The 21704-nt window shown below is 39.8% G+C and overlaps 2 protein-coding genes across 10 annotated transcripts in view; both read right to left on the bottom strand.

The window, feature by feature from the left end:
* KIF14 (kinesin family member 14) overlaps positions 1-18108 on the bottom strand; it is a 31550-nt gene extending 13442 nt beyond the window's left edge. For 2 of the 4 annotated variants that reach the window (XM_081194269.1, XM_081194268.1), the window contains exons 1-16: positions 17846-18107; positions 14798-16030; positions 13370-13621; positions 12121-12211; positions 11316-11414; positions 9505-9557; positions 8707-8737; positions 6625-6732; positions 5740-5856; positions 4663-4781; positions 3418-3590; positions 2570-2717; positions 1759-1822; positions 1415-1599; positions 509-611; positions 138-298 (exon numbers count right to left, since the gene is read on the bottom strand). In XM_081194269.1, the coding sequence (XP_081050395.1) occupies positions 138-298; positions 509-611; positions 1415-1599; positions 1759-1822; positions 2570-2717; positions 3418-3590; positions 4663-4781; positions 5740-5856; positions 6625-6732; positions 8707-8737; positions 9505-9557; positions 11316-11414; positions 12121-12211; positions 13370-13621; positions 14798-15912 (2819 nt within the window). In that variant the 5' untranslated portion in view covers positions 15913-16030; positions 17846-18107. Of the gene's footprint in view, positions 1-137; positions 299-508; positions 612-1414; positions 1600-1758; positions 1823-2569; positions 2718-3417; positions 3591-4662; positions 4782-5739; positions 5857-6624; positions 6733-8706; positions 8738-9504; positions 9558-11315; positions 11415-12120; positions 12212-13369; positions 13622-14797; positions 16031-17845 lie in introns of all 4 variants that reach the window. The other 2 variants (XM_081194267.1, XM_081194266.1) reach the window with 2 other exon arrangements.
* A 2924-nt stretch (positions 18109-21032) lies between these two features.
* DDX59 (DEAD-box helicase 59) overlaps positions 21033-21704 on the bottom strand; it is a 32858-nt gene continuing 32186 nt past the window's right edge. For all 6 annotated transcript variants that reach the window (XM_081194409.1, XM_081194414.1, XM_081194411.1 and 3 more), the window contains one exon: positions 21033-21619. In XM_081194409.1, coding sequence (XP_081050535.1) covers positions 21356-21619 — 264 coding nt within the window. In that variant the 3' untranslated portion in view covers positions 21033-21355. The remainder of the gene's footprint in view (positions 21620-21704) is intronic.

The raw sequence follows: 21704 nt of genomic DNA, 5'->3' as shown, positions 1-21704 counted from the left end.
AAGTAAATGTTTGTTCATTTTAGTATCTCCAACCTATACAAAAATCAAAGTTCTAAAAACTAGGGTGCAACATTCATGTCACACACAAGAAGGAAAACACATTTACCATTTAAGTCAGAATTTCTACTAGTACTCACTGAGCCCTTTGTGAAGCCAGCAATTCATTCTTCGCAAATTCAAAGCCACTTGGACCGTCCTCAGGAAGGGAAGTGCCACAAGAAAGACTTTTGACTTTCTGAACTTCTACGGGATGATTAAACCGAAAATAGTGGTCTCCTCCAAGAATGACACGGTCACCCTAAAAAACCCAAGATATATGTTTGATGCATGTTAAAAATGAATTTTTGTGTGTGTGTGTGCTTGCATGCAAGCGCTTAGGCACATGAGTGACATCAAATAGTATCATGCTTAGTCATTCAAAATCTACACTAAACCAGCATATGACACATGAATTTAAACTTCTGTCCCAATTTGACATGCAAATAAATCTCTGTTCCAACCAACTCACGTGATGGAGAAATGTAGGGCTTGAAATGCATTTTCCGTTAACGTATGTATTCGCTCCTCCCAGTGGAATAATACTCACAACACCATCCATGTGTTTGATAATACTACAAATAAGAAATATGTTATTATCAGTAAAGCTTCAAGTAAGGAAAAGTGTGACAAATCACTTTGGGATACACACGTATACCAGGAATCAAACAGCTGATTCCTACCCCAATCAAATTTTTGACCCCTTTGCCACATCATGACATCCTACTTTGGAAACAAGCCTGTGTTTCAAAGGCATTCCACATGAGAAACTGCTGCCGGGGGAGAGGAGAGAGGAAGAAGCAGTTTTAACTTCTTTGCATTCACGTAACTAGTTTCTTTGGATCATAGCTTCAGCACAGTAGCCAATACGCTTGAAAACAAATAGGATTTTAAAAAATGATTATGCTGCATTACAAATATAACATGAGAGCACAAGAGAAATTATACTGCATCAGACTTATATGAGCAGGGATAGGAAGGAGGTGTTTTTCACCTCCATCTAGTGCAGCATCCCGTTTCCTACAGCTGGCAACTAAATGCTTGTGAAAAATCCGTAAGCCCTCGTCCATTGTTGCTCGCCAGCAATTGGTATTGAAGGGCACACTGTCTCTTAATATGGAACTTTCCTATAGCCTTGACTAGTAGCAATTGATAAACTTATCCCTCCATGAATCTGTCTAATCACCATCCTTATCTGTCAACCTAAACACACAATGTCTGCCCCATTTACTTTCAGCTAAATTTGTTTTAGCCTGGATTATAAATCTACACAAGTTAATGCACCTATTTATTTCAGTGGAGCTGCATATTAACCAGAGGAATCGTGCAGAGCAGAAGACCCATTTATCATTATTTGTTAATTTAGAGAAACACCTACCAATGGTCGTCTGCAATCAGGACACCAGACAGCTGAATATCATGACGTGAATTTGGCTTGCATTTCCCAACTGTTGTTTGTCCTTCCTTGATCATGTATAGCAACATCTCAGAGAGCTGGGGATCTTCATTGAGATTGACTAAATTAGGCAAACTATTGTCAACCTTGAATGTAATGCCAGCTTTCTAAAATAAAAGATTCAGAACATTACATATTGCATGCAAATGAAAGCAACTTTTTGTTCATTTGCTGTTGTAGGAATATGATGCAGGTAAGGAAGAAGAATGACACTTGGGAAAACTATTATTTTGCATCCACAATTGAATTTACTTGAAAAATGGTACCTGTAACTCCATTGTTTCCTCAAATTTCTTTTTTTCTGCTTGTTCAAGTTTTTCTTTCCAGGCCCTTTATTTATCAGGGGAAATAAAATGGTGGTTCAGCTTATTATCGTTTCGCAAATGTAATTCTGAGGCTAACAAAAGGGATACATTATCTAGAATCGAATTGAGTTATCACTTAATAATATTTATATCCTTACACACTATTGGAAACAAAGTTTAAGCAATTAGAAAAACCATCATTATATTTGCATAACTGGAAATTTACTAAGATCACTGGAAATATATAAGAGGAGTCTTAAATCAACAATTGCTTAGGTGAATGTTAAAACTATCAATTTGAGATAAACAGTCTGGCCCCAACATTGCTTTTATTATTACTGTATTTTTGGCTCTATAAGACACACCCGACCATAAGACGCACTTAGTTTTTAGAGGAGGAAAACAAGAAAAAATATATTCTGAATCAAATGTTGTTGAAGAGGCTTTGTACAGCTATCGCTGAAGCCAGAACAGCAAGAGGGATTGCTGCGCAGCAATCCCTCTTGCTGTTCTGGCTTCAGCGATAGCTGCGCAGCCTGCATTCGCTCCATAAGACGCACACACATTTCCCCTTATTTTTTAGGAGGGGAAAAGTGTGTCTTATAGAGCAAAAAATACAGTATTTATTTATTTATTTATTTATTATTTATGTGCAATCTTTATGCAATAATGCACAATTAACTGTATAGATTATATTTCAATAGTAAAAAAAAATAGAGGGGAACCTTCCTTTAGCAGTCTGTATTTTTGAGAAGACATCAAGTACTAGTACCTTTGCATCTCTGCCATCTCCCTCTCTTGCTGGTATAGCTTCACTCTTAAAGATGTTATTTCTTGCATATAAAGCTTTTGTTTTTCAGGGTCAACATTCTGAGCGTTTTTCTGAGCCAATTTCAGTTTCTCAATTTCAGCTTTCAATTCTACATTTAACGAGAGTTCGGCAGCTAGTCAAAATGGCATCTCTTATATTGGCAAATATTCTGGATTGGCATCTATGAGTCTCACAGTGACAAATGTTATAGCTACACAAGCATTTCAGCTTGCCAGACAGAATGGACCTACTCCCCTCCCCCTCTCTGCTGTTCTGGGAGTTCTTCTGCCTTCCCCAGCCAATTTCGTGGAACACAGGGGGAGGACCCATTTTGCAAGTGGAAGTCCTTGTGCAGGGCTTCTGCTGACAGGGTTTGTTAGATGAATCCTACCCACAATGTTTGCAATTTAAAAATTACCTGCATATTGAATAAATGCAAGTATTGGTTTTTTTAAAAAAATGCAGCATATCAACTACACACCTAAAAATGTACAGTATGAGTGTAAAAAAAACCCCACATATTTGCAAACATGTAACATACAGACATGCTTGTAAGGGAGCTGTGATCACCTCTGAGCTGTTTGAAAGTATTTTGCACTTCAGACTACCAATAAGCAATTTCATCATATTATCATTAAAATAATGATTCTTGCCATTTTTGTGGGTTTCAATTGCAAGCATTTGTCCATAAATTGATGCAGCTTTCTTTTGAATTACTTCCTCTTAGTAAGTGTATACTTTGTAAGAAATCTAGGAGCAACTTGGCATAGGGCTATTTCGGCAAGAAGCAAAATAGTTCTCAGGCTTACCTCGGATTAGTTTTGCATTTATGTCTTCGTTGACTTTGGCAATGTTGATTATGAAACAAGCTTGTTTAGCATATCGAAGGGTACTCAGAGTTTCTTCTATATTGCTTGCGGCAGGGCTAATTGTGGCGATCATAGCAGTTTTTGAGTTTCCACCAAGACTTTCCTTTAACAGCCTACATTTGAAAGAAAATAAATGTTTTTCCCCAGTCTGGATTTATTTTAAGACTATATTCTCTGAAGATACAACAAAGTACAGTACATGTTTTGAGCATTTTGCAGGATCCAATTCTTTATGTAGATTAGAATAAGGATGCCTAAGTTCTTCACCTGTGGAATCAGATCCAGGTCATTCACCTCGCTACCCAATTGGTTTCCTTCCTCCAAACAACATGTCACCATTCACCTTCCACTTCCCCTTGGACTCCTGCTAGCATTAGCGGAAAGGAAACACCAATGGTTTTTTGCAGGGGGCATCTTCTCATCAGAACAGAGTTGGGAAGCGTAACTCATAAACCTCCCATCCCTCCCAGTACTGGAACAGGCAGATACCCAGAGGTGTGTGCACCATTAGAGAGGCCTCTTGACTTTCCCCAAAGTGCTGAGAAAACTGTGTGGGGACTACAGCAAAAGTCAAAAGTGGTGCACAACTGTTAGGCGTACTTCATTCAGCTTGGCCTGGGCTGTTTCCCAAAGACTTGTTCAGGAAACAGTGCAGCCCGGGCCAAAGAATGCATGCCTCACCCCACCACCCCTAGTGCTGAAGAAAGGAATGTTTTGGGGGGCCTTCAGAACTCAGAGGTCTAAGCACTATCTGGCTTAAAAGCAGTGCCTTTCCCACAGATATTAGCTGAAAGTGCTAGTGGAAATAGGCCCCAAATATTAAGGCATTATCCATTTTTTCCCTATATGCAAGAATAACCAGTTGAGAATAAAGTAAATGTACTCTACCAGTTGCAGTTTTATGCCCTACAGGATCAATCAAAATCACTTTGAAAATTAGCTCAGTTCCATTGTCAGGAAATAGAAAAGCAGAGGACCAAAATGAATGGGTGGAGAGGGGGAAGAGTGGTTTGATTAATGTGGTACATAACTGGATCTAATTCCATTTTTTACCATTAAAAGCTGTGTTTCTATGAAAATCTATTAACTTTGATAATAATTAAATGCTGCCAAGAAAGAAAGGATCACTACAAAAAAATGAAGCTTTTTTTTAAAGCTGTTATGGCACACAAAATATGTACATACCATGTAAGAACAGATTCACGGTATGGAATGAACACCTTCCTCCTGCTCTGATTTTGCTCAGACAGTGCAGAAATAACTTTCCCCAGAGTTAACAGGGATTTATTTATACTCACACCTTCCTATATTGAGAAGGAGAGAAACAGTCAATAGCATCAACATATTATGCCCTAGTTTTTCCTACAGGCGCCACAATATAGGTGCATAAACCCAGTTACATTATTGCACAAGGCAGAGGAATATCCACTTCTATTTGCTGTTCATTTCAGAGGCATGAGACATCCCCATCATTTAGATTCAATTCTGGGCCACTTTTACAATTAATTATTTTGATACCTGAGTGTATAGGGCGGTATACAAATTTAATAAATGATAAATTAATAAATAATTTGCCTAAATATAACCAAGGCATTCTACTAGTCACCTCACCATCTATATATTCCAATACCCAAATCACTACCTGTATCTAACAATACTAATATTCCATGTCTTAAAGTGCGCACAGGCGGAAGATGCTTAATCCATCTAGTTCACACATTTGTTACAGGAAGAATAGTATTTTACAATTGGCTATATAGATGCACATAAACAGGGGGCATATATATTGAAGTTGCAATCTGGCACATCTCTTGTTACGGCGTCCCGATACCAGTTCACGGTGTCACCTTTCCCAGCCACTGTATTCTCAGGAGCTGCTACTGAAGAACCATAAACATAACTGGGGTCAGGTCAAGTCAGAACCCATGGCTGGTTGTCCTGGGAATATGGGCCCCAGGATGGCTGAACTTGCCCATAGTTTTTTCTTTTCTTTCTTGAATCTGATCTAGAAATGGGATAAAGTGGCAAGAGGCTGTGGGTGTAGAAAGGACTAGTAATGAGCTAGGTAGACCAGTAATCTGACACTGTATAAAAGACCTTGTTAAGTGGTTCTTCTTTGTGTTTCAAGTTCAATGCCATAATATTGCATGTTGTGTTGCAGTACCATTTGCTTGGCGTGGGGATTAACAAGGTGGCTCCGCTGGACAGTTGCCCAGTTTCTGAGAATATAAGGCCCAGCAGAGTACCTTATATACATTTTACCTTCAGTCTTTCTCCAGTGGTTTGAGCTGTAGAACAGCGCTCACTGCCTGCAAGGTCTACCAGGTTCACACGACTGATAATTCTGTGTTCGCGTTCCTCCTTTTCCACAATATCCGTCTAAAATAAAGAAATGACTACAATTGGACATGTTGGGAAGGGATGCAGCTTGCGAGGAAGGGATGTAGGTAAGTGGTAGGGTATCTGGCTTACATGCAGATGGTCTCAGATTCAATATCCGGCATCTCCAGATAGGGCTGGGAGAGTCCTGCCTAAAACTCTGGAGCTGCTGCCATTCAGTGTATACAGTACTACTCTAGATGGACCAATGATTTCCTATGCTCCTGTGCTATACCTGACTTGCAGCCTATGAACAGTTTAAAAACAAAGCCGGAGATCATGAATATTTGTATAACCTAAAAAAAAGAAACCTAGACAATCTCCCCCTTAACCTGCTCTAATTCTCTAACATTTAAAACTTCATAAAACAAGTTAGCAACCACATCAATAGGAAGCTAATGCTTTCATTATGTTCACAGTAGAAAACAAAAGTATAAAGGAAAAATGGGGAGCATAGTGTGCAGTCACTCTGCCCATACATAAAATTACTTTATGTAAGATTAAACAACTTTTGTTGATGCTTGAATTAAGTCTCTCCACTTGTGCCAGACGCCTTGAGATCCAAACCATTATTTCCCAGGTTTTATATCAATAAGTGAATTTTCTGCTCAACGTCTGCTGCATTATTGAACATTTTTTAAAAAATTAAAAAGTTCCCCTTTATGCAAAAGGGAAGAGAGGGGGTGAATAATTTTGTTGAATTTTTGACCTGCATTTACAAAATGTTATAAAAAAGTAAGTTTAAAAGCAAACCAAAATGCCCAGTACCTTTGTTTGTGTCATCACCAGGGTGAAAACAGAGTGAGATCGAGAACTCTTGTCATTCATTCCTGTGGCAGCAGTAGCTCTGTGTTTATTTCCTAACTGCAGCCAATTCTGATAAAAAGAGAGGATGTGAAATTTTTGAGAAAACAGTTGTGAGCACCATGAGGGTTTTTAAAATAAAATAAAATAAAATAAATGCTTCTAGAACAACTTGTGCTAACACACACAAAGGCCACTTATAGAATCATAGAACTGTGCAGTTAAAAGGGACCTTGAGGATTATCTAGTCTAACCCCCTACAATACAGGAGTCTCAACCAAAGCATCCATGACAGATGGCCATCCAACCTCTGCTTAAAAATGTCCAGTGAAGGAGAGTCCACATGATTTATCTAGATTTTCAAGCTGTCAGTAAGTTAAAAAGCCAAAATGAAGTAGGGCATTGAAATATTAAAAATAAAGACAGATTTGAAATCCATCACTCATCTGCTGCTCCTAGTAGTAGGGTCTTACTATAAATATAGCAAGTGGCTCCACCTCACAGCATAGCTCTTTCCTCCCCTACTGGGTTGCAGCTGTGCTCTGCTAGTCATGTATTTGGACTGTACACTCCAAGGTGGGGCATTCTACACACATCTCCCGCCAACTCATCCTGTGCAAAAATAAGGAACCTACTGTGTATAAAACATACACAAACAGAAAAAAGGGTTCTTTTTCTTTTATAAAAAAATATTTTTCACAATTAAACATTATCTTCACATACCATAATAAACAGATGCAATTAAAGTAAAAATAAATAAATAAATTTAAAACATTTTCATACCATATTAAATCCGTATTTTGGGATTCCTCAGATCCCTTGACTTCCTCAGATCCATTCCCTCCCCCGGTTCTTTTATAATTTCTTATATAGTACATGTCTATAATTTTCTTATCCTTAAATATTTCCAATTTTAAACATTGTCCTTAAGATTACAAGTGTTTTTTCAAAAAAGAAAAAACAGGGGTTCAAGCTAGTATACAGAGACACAATATATGGCAAGCAAAGTACAAAGCAGCTGTAGCAAACATGACAGGAGCCCGGTGTTCCCAGTTTCGAAGAGACAGCTAGCAGCTGCCCCAACTTGTACCCAATGTGGGACCTTGTTAACTTCACAGGCTGAAGAAGGAGTTTCTCTTTGAAACTGGGATCACCAGGCTCCAGTCCTGTTTGCTACAGCAGCTCTGCTGCTTCCAATAATTTCCGTGTGCTGGATATAATGAAAATATATCATTAATTGTACTTATTTTGATGATTCTGGAGTACCGCTTGTATGTACCACATGTCTTGTAATAGCGGGTACATTGTGACGAACACATTCATTGTACTTTGCTTGCCATATATTGTGTCTTTGTATGCAAGGACCTGCATGTGGCTCTACTCCTGTTTTTCCCCAGCAGTATCTTGCCTGTCAGGATCCTGGGGGATGGCAAGAAGCTAGATGCTTCCAGCGCAGGTGTGGAAGGTCTCACCTTGGAATAATTAAGATTTTCTGTAACACTACACACCTGACAGGAAATCAGTGGGGGAAGCAAGGGGATATACTGTCCTTTATGGCACAACTCTGCACACTGCACTAAGTGTGAAGAAATGGCCAAATCACTACCCAAAAGCTTACCCAAGTCCTCATTATTTTGGAGTAGACATTTTTATCTGAGCTGCAACAGTTACCAACTATATTGGTAGCTTTGATTTTATGGCAGAATTGGTTGGTGGCCTTTCATTTTGTTTATATTTAAATGATACTTCTATCATTAAGAGTTATACATCAGAAAATTAAACATAAATTAAAACAAAAGTTTTTACAATTTCTCACAGGAACTCTGGAGAAATGGGTAAAAGGAGAAATTTTGATCCTGCAAGTAATTTTCTATCAGTACAAGGATCTACCACAAAGAAGTAATTGCTAGTTCAACTATTTTCAATACTTATTTGTCTGGAAGAATTCAATTACTCAATAATCTCTTATCTACCATCACTGAAAACTAGAAATCAGTTTTTTACATGAGACTTTTTATGAGATACATACAACAACAATAACCTTACCTGAATATCCAAGTAAGAGCTAACAACATTCCTAGAAGAAAAATAATAATTTTTATCTCTTGTGAAGGGGAAAAAAACCAAGTTCTACACATATAAACACAGACCCAGTCCTACAAACCATTCAGCTTACAATTATTCATCAAGAAGCTTCAATGAAGCCTACAGATACCTCAGAAATTATGGATTTACCACAAAATTCTAGCAGTATTATGGTCCAAATATGTACACCTGAAGGAATGAAAACCCACACTTTATTATAGGCTCAACAGAGTTTACAAAAGAATCAATATTATATCTTGCTTGTGGTGGTGACACCTTCAGTACGATTGAGGTGGTGTTACAGAATGTGAGAATGCTTAGCATCAGAACAATTGTAGTTACCCATCTGAAAGAAAAGGGCAAACTATATCTTTGAGATTCATATAAGACAGAAGAGGAGAATTGTTTGCATGGGGCAGATTAAGGACCAAAAAACTGAGTAAGAAAATGAAGGGGAAGGGGGGCTGGAGGAAGGCTGGAGGACAGGCAATGGAACAGAAACGAGTCTGAGAGGACAGTAGGTGGAGGAAACTGCATTCCGGGGGAAAACAGAGAACTGAGGGACAGGGAATTAATGAGAAATGATACTGTGAAAAAGTAGAGTCAATAGCCAGTTTGGTTGGGGCTTAATTTCACAATTTGTTTGAGAAACCCAACAATTTCCTTGACTGCAGGCTTCTTGTTATGTGAATAACTAATAGGTCCATTTTAAGTCAGCAAACAGAGATTTGTAGAAAAAATCATAAAGTGAAATCTTACACAGTCAGGTCTTCCACATAGGGTCCAAAGATAGGATGCTCTCTCACACGAAGCTGTTAATCAGAAAAGTCAATGTTGATCAGTTTTAAAAGCTTCAGCGATTTAGAGCACATTTATGGAACTATCTAACAAGTTATTATCCGTAAGTAGAAGGACTGAAACTTCTCCAACTCAGTGTTTGCTAATCTGAGATCCCAGAACACCAGGGACATTGGTATCCTTATCCATATTTGCACATGTGAACCTGAGGGCTGAATAATGTGCCAAACAACTGGACATCACAAATGAAAAAACTAAAAAGGGCATGGGGACAGAGGAAAAATAAGAGACTGAAGCGTTTTATTATAACCATGTGAAAACTCTAGTAAACCACAGATAACAAAACAAATGGTTTTTGTTTTATTTTGCCACAAAATAACTTTTGAAAACCCTGAAAACAACAGAATGCATCTTTATGATACATTTTATTTTAAAAAACATAAAGAGCAATAAAAACTTTTCACTGCAAGCATCACACCATGCAAAACAGTATGCAAGCACAGCTTAAGAAGCAAAACCTACAAAAACAGGGAATCAAAACAAAATAGAGATGAGTAAAACTAAAAGTCTGCAAGTCAAAGTAGAAGCTCTTTAAATGGCCAGCTGGAAGTCCCATACGGGGCTGAGAGTGCCGTGCAGCAGAAATGCTGCCAGGATCGAAAGCGGCTATATACCGTATTTTTCGCCCCATAAGACGCACTTTTTCCCCTCCAAAAATGAAGGGGAAATCGGGGTGCGTCTTATGGGGCGAATGCCTGCAAGCCTCGCGCGCCCGGCAGGAGGTCCCACCGCGTGCGCGAGGCTTGGGGCGGCAGCCTGTCGCCCAAAGCACGGGGAGCCCTTGGGAGGGCTCCCCCTGCTTCGGGCGAGTGTCTGCAAGCCTCGCGCACCCGGCAGGAGGTCCCACCGGGTGCGTGAGGCTTGGGGCGGCAGCCTGTCGCCCGAAGCACGGGGAGCCCTCGGGAGGGCTCCCCCTGCTTCGGGCGAGTGTCTGCAAGCCTCACGCACCCGGCAGGAGGTTCCACCGGGTGCGCGAGGCTTGGGGCGGCAGCGGACTGCTTGCGCGCACCTAGAAGCTTGGGGCGCGCTGAGCTCAGCACGCTCCAAGCTCCTGGTGTAGCGCAGCGATCCGCTAGCCCTGGGAGAGCCCCGCGGCTCTCCCAAGGCTAGCGGACTGCTTGCGCGCACCTAGAAGCTTGGGGCGCGCTGAGCTCAGCACGCTCCAAGCTCCTGGTGTAGCGCAGCGATCCGCTAGCCCTGGGAGAGCCCCGCGGCTCTCCCAGGGCTAGCGGACTGCTTGCCGGCACGCAGAAGCTTGGGGCGCGCTGACCTCAGCTTGCCCCAAGCTTCTGGATTAGCGCAGGGGTCCGCTAGCCCTGGGAGAGGCGCCCGGCTCTCCCACGCTAGCGGAGACCTTGCCGGCACGCAGAAGCTTGGGGCGCGCTGAGCTCCGCACGCCCCAAGCTCCTGGTGTAGCGCAGCGCACCTGGGGGGGAAATAAAATTTTTTTCCTTTATTTCCCCCCCAAAAATCTAGGTGCGTCTTATGGGCCGGTGCGTCTTATGGGGCGAAAAATACGGTACACCCCTATATAACCTCACTGAGGCTCATACATTAGCCTTTGAACAGATGCCCATCTTTTTCTATGCTTGTAAGAGCCAAGAACAGAAAGGATCAAATTCCTTATGGTTATGAGACTAGCCCACATCCGGAGAGTTACTGTTTTATACACAGACAATACGTCAATGTTCAGAACGTAATTAGTTACTTACAGGCTGTTTCTTCTGTCCAGTTTCAGCTTTGTAGACTAGCAAGTCGTGAATTTTTTCATTGTAGACTTCAAAATAGCTCATCCCAAGATGAAAATCAGTCTAATTAAAAAAACAACAGCTTTATTGCTACCCATACACCCAAGAAACACAGTACAGCAATAGAATATATCAACAGTTATTAAGGTGTAAGATCAGCCTCGCTAGCCAACAGAGGAGCTGTAGTCTGTACATATTGATTTCTGTTTTTATTTTATGGTAAAAAACAACAACCCAAAAAACCACAGAAATATCAAGTACTTTAGAAATATGTTGCTCTGGCAATTTGCTTCCTACGCACAGCCACATGGAAGCTGTGATGAAATCCCACCCTGCTGGTGAGTATGGGTTGAATGAAGCAGCCACAAGGATGGGGCAAATTTCAGGGTCGGCTTTTACCCAGTTCAATCATTTCTGAGGGAATACCAGTAATATATATATATATATAGAGAGAGAGAGTACTATTCTGTACCCCTCCACATGCCTGCCCTCAAGAAAAGCATTGAGCCAATCAGCTTAACAGCATTTATCACCCAGTTCAAAAAACCTCCATGCAATTGTTGCAGGATACTTCCAAAAAAGCACTGCTGCCACTGTGGAAATCATTGCAATCACATGTAATGCATCTATGTGGAAGTGTTGATTCACATTAACAGTGCCTCCACAACAGTGATGCCCAAAAGTGAACCCAAAGGTGGTTCCATGTACTCCCGAAGAAAGTGGAGCAGCCTCAATAAGTTCAGAAAGAAAAGTAATGCTGCAGCAATACCTGTTGCGTTTCTTTTTCTGCAATTTGAGTAAAGAGATCTTCGCAGAATCTTGGTATTATTCCTCTTTCGTCATCATCAAATCCCATCATACTGTAATGACAAATATTGCAATTATAGGCTCAGGTTATAACTCTGCAGAATACGACGTTCACACTTCCTAACGAGGCATTAATACAGAGGGAGCACCAGTTTTAAAAGACAACTAGAAGAAAATTTCTGCATAATATTGTAAAATCTAATAAGATTCTTAAAATGGATTAGCTAGGAAAGAGGACAGGTGACTATGGTGTTCTTAACTGCATGGTTTGAAGTTGAGACAATCCACACGCCATATGGCAAGCTTTGGCTATCGTGTGGCTTCTGGTCACCTAACCATATTAATTGTTTTATTTATTACATTTTTATACCACCTCATCTGCAAACCTCAGGGCAGTTCACAACATAGAGTTGCTAGGAGAAGATATTAGATCCATATTATTTTTTATAATACCTCGTGTTTATCTTGAACTTTCTACACACTTCACAAGTATCATCTCAGCCATTATTCCAACAACCCTGCCAGGTAGGCCAACATTACTGTCACCATTTTACTGAAGGTAAAATGAAGTTCGGTAGAGCCACTGCCTTGCATGCAAAAGATCCCAGGGATCTTGAGGTTGGGCTGAGGGAGATACTTTGCCTGAAACCCTGGAGAGCTGCTGTCAGTAGTAGACATTATTAGGCTAGATCAGTGTTTCCCAAACTTGGGTCTCCAGCTGTTTTGGGACTACAACTCCCATCATCCCTAGCTAGTAGGACCAGTGGTCATGGATAATGGGAACTGTAGTCCAAAAACAGCTAGACTAGTTTTCCAGCTTTCCAGCTAGTTTGGGAAACACCGGAATGATCTGTCTTGGTATAAGAGAGCTTCCTATGAGCCTAGTGACTTAACAGCATACATGAGATCTGAACAAGGAAATTCCTGCTTTGGATCTTAGTCTTTTAGTTACTGTTACCCTAAAGCACTAGATAATCACAGTCCTGAAGATAGGTGGTTTTTCTGTTTAAAACATACCATAATTTTCTTCAGAGAGATTCAAACAAAATGTTCTCTGTACTGTTAGTTTGGCTTCATTCACGTCAGTCTTCCATTTCAATAATAATCTCATTCACTTAAGAAACAAACATATGACAAAAAAGCATCTGGATATGACATGTATTGGGTGTCAACAACAGCAGCAGAAATGGAACACTTCCAGTCCAACTTACGTGTATGACTTTCCAGAACCAGTCTGTCCATATGCAAAAAGGCAGGTGTTGTATCCTTCAAAGGCTCTTTCTAGGAGAGGTACTGCCAGAGACTGATACACCATCTCTTGGCTTGCAAAATTCTGACATTTATCAAAAGACCAGAATGAGAAGTCAAAAGTGAAACTGTAGATTTGTTTTGTATTTGGATGGTGCACAACAGTCTCTTGCCCTGTCATGGAAACCACTTGTAATGTTTCTTCATTCTTATCTCTGAATAAAGGCACAAAAGAAATGTTAGTTATAGGGGGCGAGGGACGACAAAACACTGAACACATTCAGCTTTGTAACTGATCTTATAAACCAAATTTAATCTAAATTGTCTAATTGATGTTGTAACTAAATCATTATAATATGTGGCAGTCTTCAGGTTAATTGTGCATCAGCCATATGAATTTTCTATATGAATTTTCTCCTTAAAGGTTTTTGAAATTTCATTATATGTAAAATGTTAGCATAGAGATAGACTGTATTGAAGTTCAGTATACTACATCAGCCATTCATAGAACTAATGTACAAAATATACCTAGATCAAAATAATTCATAAATATACTGTTTAGGATCCAATGCTAACGTGTAACAAAAACCAATCCAGGATTACAGTAAATCAGCCAAAGAAAATAATTTATATATTTATAAAACATATAGTTCCAAGATCAAAGACTAAATTAACTACTAATATAAACTCCATGGCAAGTGTCCGGTTTCTAAAATGTAAGCTAGCATCTGCAGATCTGTTGCCTAAAAATCAGAAGACTGATAAAAAATTCAAAAGCCACTGTGCTGCATAGCATTTCTTTAAAAAATTTATACAGGGGGACAAAAAGCTGGACATTACTGTGCATGCAGAGTTCCTTTTGCAACAGGACTTCCCCTTCCTGTCCTCTTGAGTGAGCCCTCAAATTGTGCTCCAGAGGGTCTTTTAATTCCCTGGAGCAGATTTTGTGAATGCATGGTGGGCTGCAGGGAAGAGGAATGACAAGTTCTGTTGCACAACTAGAAGTCTGCTGCACAAGGGAACAACAGTGCTGGATATGACTATACTCTTGCCCCCAAAATCTGAGGTTTATTAAAATGGAGTTATGCAAAGGGAATTGGATTAGCTTCCCTTGCAAGGTGGGCTACTGAGCTAACAAAGTATCAACTATCATCCCATTTTATTTATTTCATATAGTTGTTAAATTGTCTCAGCCTTAGTTAGAACACACAGATCCCTTATAAAGTGGACAATGGAAATAAAGAGAAGTGCAGCAGTTTGTATACAGACACAATGGAAATTAAACTGGGTAATATATCTAAGTGGTTGGAGAGCATGTTATGCTACTCAATATCATGGTAACAACTTGTATAATTTCACATATTAGTAAAAAAAAAATAATGGTTATATACCTGACACTAAAGGGTCGTATTCGCACAGCTACAGTCACTTTGCTGTTTTCTATTTTGAAAGGGTCTTCTTTACCACATATGTTCTGCATTAGAGTATCTTCTTTCTGTGAAGCAGTTTGTTGAGTATATGTGGTATTTTCTTGCAACCTTCTATTTAGAGTAAATTCATTAGTACCAGATTTCTTGGCTGATATTGTTTGAGGACACAGAATCTTATTCTTTATGCTTGGGGCAGCAGGAGTCTTGGCATGCTGAGCAGCTCCACATCTGGAGGTGAATTTCATTCCTTCTGTTGACCCTTTCCTTGGTGTCTTCTGCTTTTCCAGATTTTCATTCTTAATAAATCTATTTTGCAGACTTTCAGTTCCATTTTCCTTACTGGAATTATGCTTTTCAGCTAGTTTTAATACAGACGTCCTTTCATCAAGTTTTCCTACAGTTAAGAATGATGGTCTAGGAACTTTGTTTTTACTCTGAGAATCACCAACAACTGTCTTGTATCTTAAAGGTGTGTAACTACCAGTAGCACTTGAACCATTCTGATTAAAAGGTACATCACTTTTCATATCAGGATTTCTCTTTCCATCTGTGAGGCCTTGAAGTGACAAAAGGCCAGTCTTAACAAATGGAGGGTCACTGCTGCTAATTTTTGGTGGAAACAATGTTTCGCCACTCTTCTGGGGAAGAGGGTCTCCTTTTTCTGCTCTGGCTTCGTGAATATTTGTTTTGTGCTTCTCAGTTGACGCAGTCCTTGTTCGGCGCTGCAGCGTCAATCTTTTTTCCACTCGTGTATTTTCACTGTCATGTGTTGTATTTGTATCAGATTGTTCTTTGCTCGTCACAGTTCTTCGTTGGAGTGTCAGCCTGCCTTCAGTCGTAGAAGCAGCTGAAGTGTCAGCCAGTTTGCTACAGGCTGAAAGCACATAGGTCGTATTTATTTCTTTGGTCTTACTCAGGGACTGTGACTGAGGATTGCTTCCCTCATTCTCCAGTGTGTGGGATGTAAATGTCTGTGCAAACCTGTTTCTAGCAATGACATTTTCTGGAGGATGCTTTTGTGAAGATCCACCAGGTGCACTAATATGGCTTTTCTTAGGAACAATATAAATAGGCATTGAGACCTAAAGCAAGCTGCAACTGCAGGACTGAAACTATCATACAAGCTCTTCCTGAAGAGTATACTTGACTTGTAATCTTATTTTCTCTACAGCACAGAATGTATCACTATGGGATCTGTTAAAAAAAGAGAAGCCTTTATTATTTTCTATTTATACTCAACTACTGTCATGCGGGTAATATACTAGACCCTATTTCCGTACCTATGCTGAAGGTAAAGTCTTCCTTGTAGGATGGATAAATCAACATTTAAAATAATTACTTTAAATAGATTTTTAAATGATATTTTAGTATCAATTTCATTTTGTTTAAACTTCAATTTACACAAAATGCCACATTTAAAAAATAACTTAAGTGATTAATTTTATACTTCTCTTAAAACTCAGAATTATCACTCTGTCAAAGACAACTGAATTTATCCCTACCTTTCTATGGTAAAGGTGGATAAATAGAAACAAAATAGTTTACTTACTTTCATATATTACATGTACTGCAGCAAATTATGAATATTTAGAATTAAAAACATAACAGCATCTTTCCATCTCATGGATAATTATTTTGCTCAGTCATTAACACAACTTGTTCAAGAGGGTTCAGAGTACTTGGCTTACAATGCAGAACATAGGAATCTTGATCTTTGACATCTTACCTTGCTTGGTTTCCTTGTATGCATACAGAAAGCCATTGTTACATTGCTTCTTACTTCTAAGTATATATAATACAGTGCCAAAAAGTCACACAAACTACTTGCCTCAACATTTTAAGATAGTGGTTTGATTTAAAGCCATTATTTACATAGGTCTTTTTCATCACTTTAAATCAGTGCTTGACAGCTGGTGCTGGAGGGGAGGAAATTCCCAGGATCTGTGTCTGTCCATAGACAGCATTACTAAAATATCTGTCACTGATGTCTAACCCCACCCAGCCTTTGCCATTACTTGGCAATATTGTTGCCAAAGGGAAATAATGTTTTCCTGCCCATCTCATGTAAATCCTCTACCCAGAGAAAACGGGCGTCAAGCTGCCAAGAGGAACTCATTTTTTTCCTGCCCACGTCCAGCCATCAGTCCAATCCAGGTTCTCCACCTCAAAACTTATACAAATCCTGTTCATATTCAGCCTCAGCTGCTGGCGGGGGGAGGTAGTGCAAAGTGGAGTAAGTATTGGCCAGGTGAAGTGGTGGAAGACATTTCAGCTTAGCTACTGACACTTGATTTGCAGGTGAGAGGTGGAAAGCTAGCAAATTCCATCAGGCAACTTATTTCTGGTGATAGAAATGCTTGCTGCAGGTTTCAACAGGCAGGGAGCTGAAACAGCAAGATACAATTTGTGTGGTTTTGTGTGTGTGTGTGTGTGTGTGTGTGTGTGTGTGTGTGTGTGTGTGTTGTTTGTTACTGTTGCTTTAAAACTATAAAGCCACCTTAAGTAAGCATTGGGAAAGAAAAACGGGGTATGTAGAGAGAATGACTGTACTTTCCACCTGGTAGAGAAGTTTACAGTCTGTGTATAGAGTGAATATTTCTTCCATTTCAGGGTGAGGTGGGAATTTTATAATCGGTTAGGGAATGCGACCAGGAAATATCTGGCTCGAAGTTTTAGAGAAGGATTAAAAGCAAGCCTTTGGGGCTGCTCAGTGTTTGTGCCTTCGGGCGGGGCGGAAGAGCAACTAATAAGAATATCCGTTGAAGTAAACGATGCTTAGTTTTTGGTCCCTGCAAGAACAGCGTCCTCCCTCCGCATCAAATAGTAGGCAGAAGCAAAGGAGCCGCTTTCTTAAACAGGCAGGAAGCAGAAGACCAACCCTCTCCACTGCCAAAAAAAAAGCCACACGTCCCGCATTTTTAAAGCAGGAAACCCAGGGGGAAAAGGACGACCTGACCTCTCGGAGAGAGCTGATACCTGTCCAGGAAGGATACCTGTCCAGCGACTCACCTGTCCTCAGGAGATCGACCAACAGCCCATCCTCCTGCGGCGCCTCCTAAACTCTCCATTCGAATAAGGCGGCGCCGCCTGCTATTGGTTGAGACGGACGGTGAGGTCACACGCAGTCCCGAGAGGGAAGCCGGAGCAAGCCAGGCTGCTCGCGACATCTCCGGTTCTCAACGGAGCTGCGGCCATTTGCGGGGTGACGGATGCGCGGGAGAAGAAGGCAGGGCGCCGTCGGCTTTTGCAGAGCGGGTGGGTGGCGTTTAAATGAAGACTCCGCTCCTTTCTTAGTGGGAAGAGCATTAAACGGAGGGCCGCCGCCACACTAATAGACCGAGAGGAGCAAGGTGGGGGGAAGCAGTGCCGTTCGTGCTTGCAAATCTAAACACTCTTAAATTATAGAATTGGAGAGTTGGAAAAGATCCCAAGGGTCATCTAGTCCAACCCCCTTAAATGCAATCTCAACTAAATGATACTAGATGCGGGTGCTGTTTGTGTCTCCATTACGGAAAGTCTTCTTGTTTTCAGCTCAGTTTTTCCTGCTGAGATTATTATTAAATTTTATTTATTAATTTTGTCGGTCACTTGCCCAGGGCAGCCCAAAGCAACATGCAGCCAAACCTTTCAGCCACAGCACGTACAGCTATTCAGTCGGGTTACTTGCCCCCCCTCTAATATTTTATTCAAGTTGGCACCTCTAGTCTAAACCTACAGAAGAGCTCTTGGAATATGATCGTTTCCTTTCTGCTACAGGCCTAGGTCTACTACCATTTTGGTTTCTCCCATGTTTCATTACTCTTCTTGTCTTTACTTTGTATTATGTTCTATATATAAAACACAAAAGGTGAACATATGATCAAGAACAAGATAACCAAATTAACCTAGAAACCAATTTCATATGCATTATTAAAGTCCCTACTAGAGTATGCTGTACCCCCCCCCCCAAAAAAAAATTCTCACTATGGTAATTCAACAATATTGTCTGCATTTATCTGATTTACAGATTAAATCTGACTGAAACTGAAAGAAGTTACCGGTACATATGAATGAATGAAGCCATGTTTCATCTTGGTTAATAAACGCATTTTCATTTTCAAGCTGCCATTTGTTCCAAACCTCTTCAGTTTTGCCCTGCCATTTTTAAAAATAGAACAATGGACATTTTCTGCTTAAAAAAAGACCCCCAAAATGTAGGAAAAGCATTTATTTAGACCAATTAAGTGTCCAAATTTAATTTATTTGAAGGAAAATTATATGAAATTGATTCATAGATAGTATTTAACACTGAGCAGATTAGCTAAGCTGTACAAATCGGAATCTGATTTGTGCTGGAAATCTAAGGAAGCAGAAGGAACTTTTTTTCATATGTGATGGGTATGCAAAAAAGTTAAAGAATATTGGGAAATTATATATAATGAGATAAAAAATGGTTTAAAACAACATTCCCCCCAACCCAGCCCCCAAGGCATTCCTGTTAGGAATGGTTCAGAAGAGGTACCCAATTGTCAGAAAAACCTATTTATGTATATGACAACAGTGGCCCGGATTTTGTTAGCCCCAAAATGGAGGGTGAGTGGCAATTTAAGGTGAAACAATATGCAGAGTTAGCAGGTCTAAGTAGAATAAGAGAGCAAGAAGAACAGGTATTTAAAGAGGAGTGGAACTTTTTTGTTGAGTATGTGGAAAATAATTGTACACAGTTGAAAACCCTGGTAGTATTAAGGTAAATTCAACAGTATAACATGCTTAAAAGGGTGTAAAATGGGGAAAAACTGATTTAGATCGATATACAAGAATATGCAAGAATTATGGATAAATAAATAAAAAACTTGGAAGAGGAAGGAGGGAAGTTATTGAATGTATGGGTATAATGAAAGATGCAAATGTAGAAATGTAAAACCTGAAAACTTTAATTACAAAATATTTTATAAAAAATATTAATTTCTCATCTGAAAAAATGTATCACGAAAGAGAAGAATTAGAGTATTTTGAAAAAAGCCGGACCTAACACTTTTTTTGTGGGATGAGGTTTCACAGATGAGAGTTCATGATATCATTTGACCAGTTGAATTAGGACTTCCATATGACCAACATTTTATTATTTAAAAAAGTTAAAGAGATTTGAAACAGGGGCAGGGAAATTGCTGCATTCTAATAAGGAACACTTCATGTGAAACTGCTTTATAGCAGCTCAGACCATCTAACCCAGTATTATAAATTCTGCCTGGCCTTGTATTTTATTTTTTTAAATGATTTTTGGCCCTATTTTTACCATGGGTAGTACTGGGCTGACTGGAAAGTGAACTTCAAGTATCCAGCTATACTTCAATTTCCCCGGAAAGCCTCTGGACTGCAAATGGGGATATTTTAACTGATCTTCCTAACAGTTAGACTTTTATTTATTTATTTATTATTATTATTATTATTATTATTATTATTATTATTATTATTAATTATTATTATTATTATTATTATTATTTGCCGCCCATCTGACTGGGCTCCCCCAGCCACTCTTGGCTGCTTCCAACGAATTAAAGCACAACACGACATCAAAAATTAAAAACTTCCCTAAACAGGGCTGCCTTCAAATGTCTTCTAAAAGTCAAATAGTTGTTTATTTCCTTAACATCTGATGGGAGGGCGTTCCACAGGGCGGGTGTGACTACCGAGAAGGCTTACTTGAGTCTCCTCTTTCTTATTCTTTCCTTGGCCCTCCTCTTGGACATTCCTCAATGCCTCCAATGCTCTCTTGCCAACCACCACAGCAAACAAACTCAGAAGAGACTGGCATGTCACATACCCCACAGCCCCTCTGCTTGTCAGGCACATGGCTAACCTCCCTTAGTTGGACAAGGTCTAAATTTAAAGAAGTACAGAGCATCCGGAATCAACTCTTTCACCCTTGCTGTGCTCAGCACTGGCCATTTTGGTTGCCTGAACTAAAAGGGTCTGAGTGCCCAGTAACCATCTTTATGGTATGCTATATCCAACTCTTGTCTATAGCACGTTTGCTCTGGTCTCCTTATCATACTTGTCCTCTGCAAGGACAGGAGACCACAACCTTTTGGGTTACTGGATGGTAAATGGATGGGAGGCTAACCGATTGCCACACGTATGCTGCTTAGGGTCCCATAGCAAAAGGTGATATAACAGTGAATTACATGTTACATTTCTTGCAAGGGAAACCCAGATCTTTAAGATGTGCATATTCCGTTTAAAGTTCATGATGTTACGTATTTTACTACTTAATACTGAGTACAAAATATGAAGTATAAAAGCATTCTCATAACAAAGCTTGCTGGACGACTTAAGTCACTCTTTCAGTCTAATAACCTTGCAGAAGGCCCATTAAATTTCAAGGAAAAATATTAAGCTTTTGCTTTAACTCTACGATCAAAATCAGTAAGTCTTCAAAATGCTAAAATTTGGTTAGATTACGCCCCCAAAGTTAAAAATTCATCACTTAGTCGTACAAGTTGTACAAAACAGTTGTATTTAGAAGGACAGTATCACTTGTTACTTCTGAGAAGAGCTTTTGCTGTGTTTTCTAATAACGTCCATAAGATTGTCACTCGTTACAAGGCCATTCTGAGATTGTTTACTTCGCTGCTGTTCTTTCCTCTTCTGGTCATGTAGATATGGGGAATTTAATAACTGGGGTGGGAGAATAGTGCCAGTTGGTTTAACACGCTTCACAACATCCCAGAAAAGTTTCTTGCTGCTGTTATTCACAAAGGTGATTGCAGTTCCACTGTGACCCAGCCGGCCTGCTCTTCCAACCTGAAAATAAACAACTGTATTTAAATTTGGCCCAATTATCTGTCTCATGAAACCAAAAGAATCTCTCAGGTAGCTGTAATCCTCA

This window comes from Podarcis bocagei, assembly GCF_964188305.1.
Source record: "Podarcis bocagei genome assembly, chromosome: 5".
Classification (NCBI taxonomy): domain Eukaryota; kingdom Metazoa; phylum Chordata; class Lepidosauria; order Squamata; family Lacertidae; genus Podarcis; species Podarcis bocagei.
Note: the sequence above shows the minus strand (reverse complement) of the source record. Positions and strands in the feature narration are given on the sequence as shown.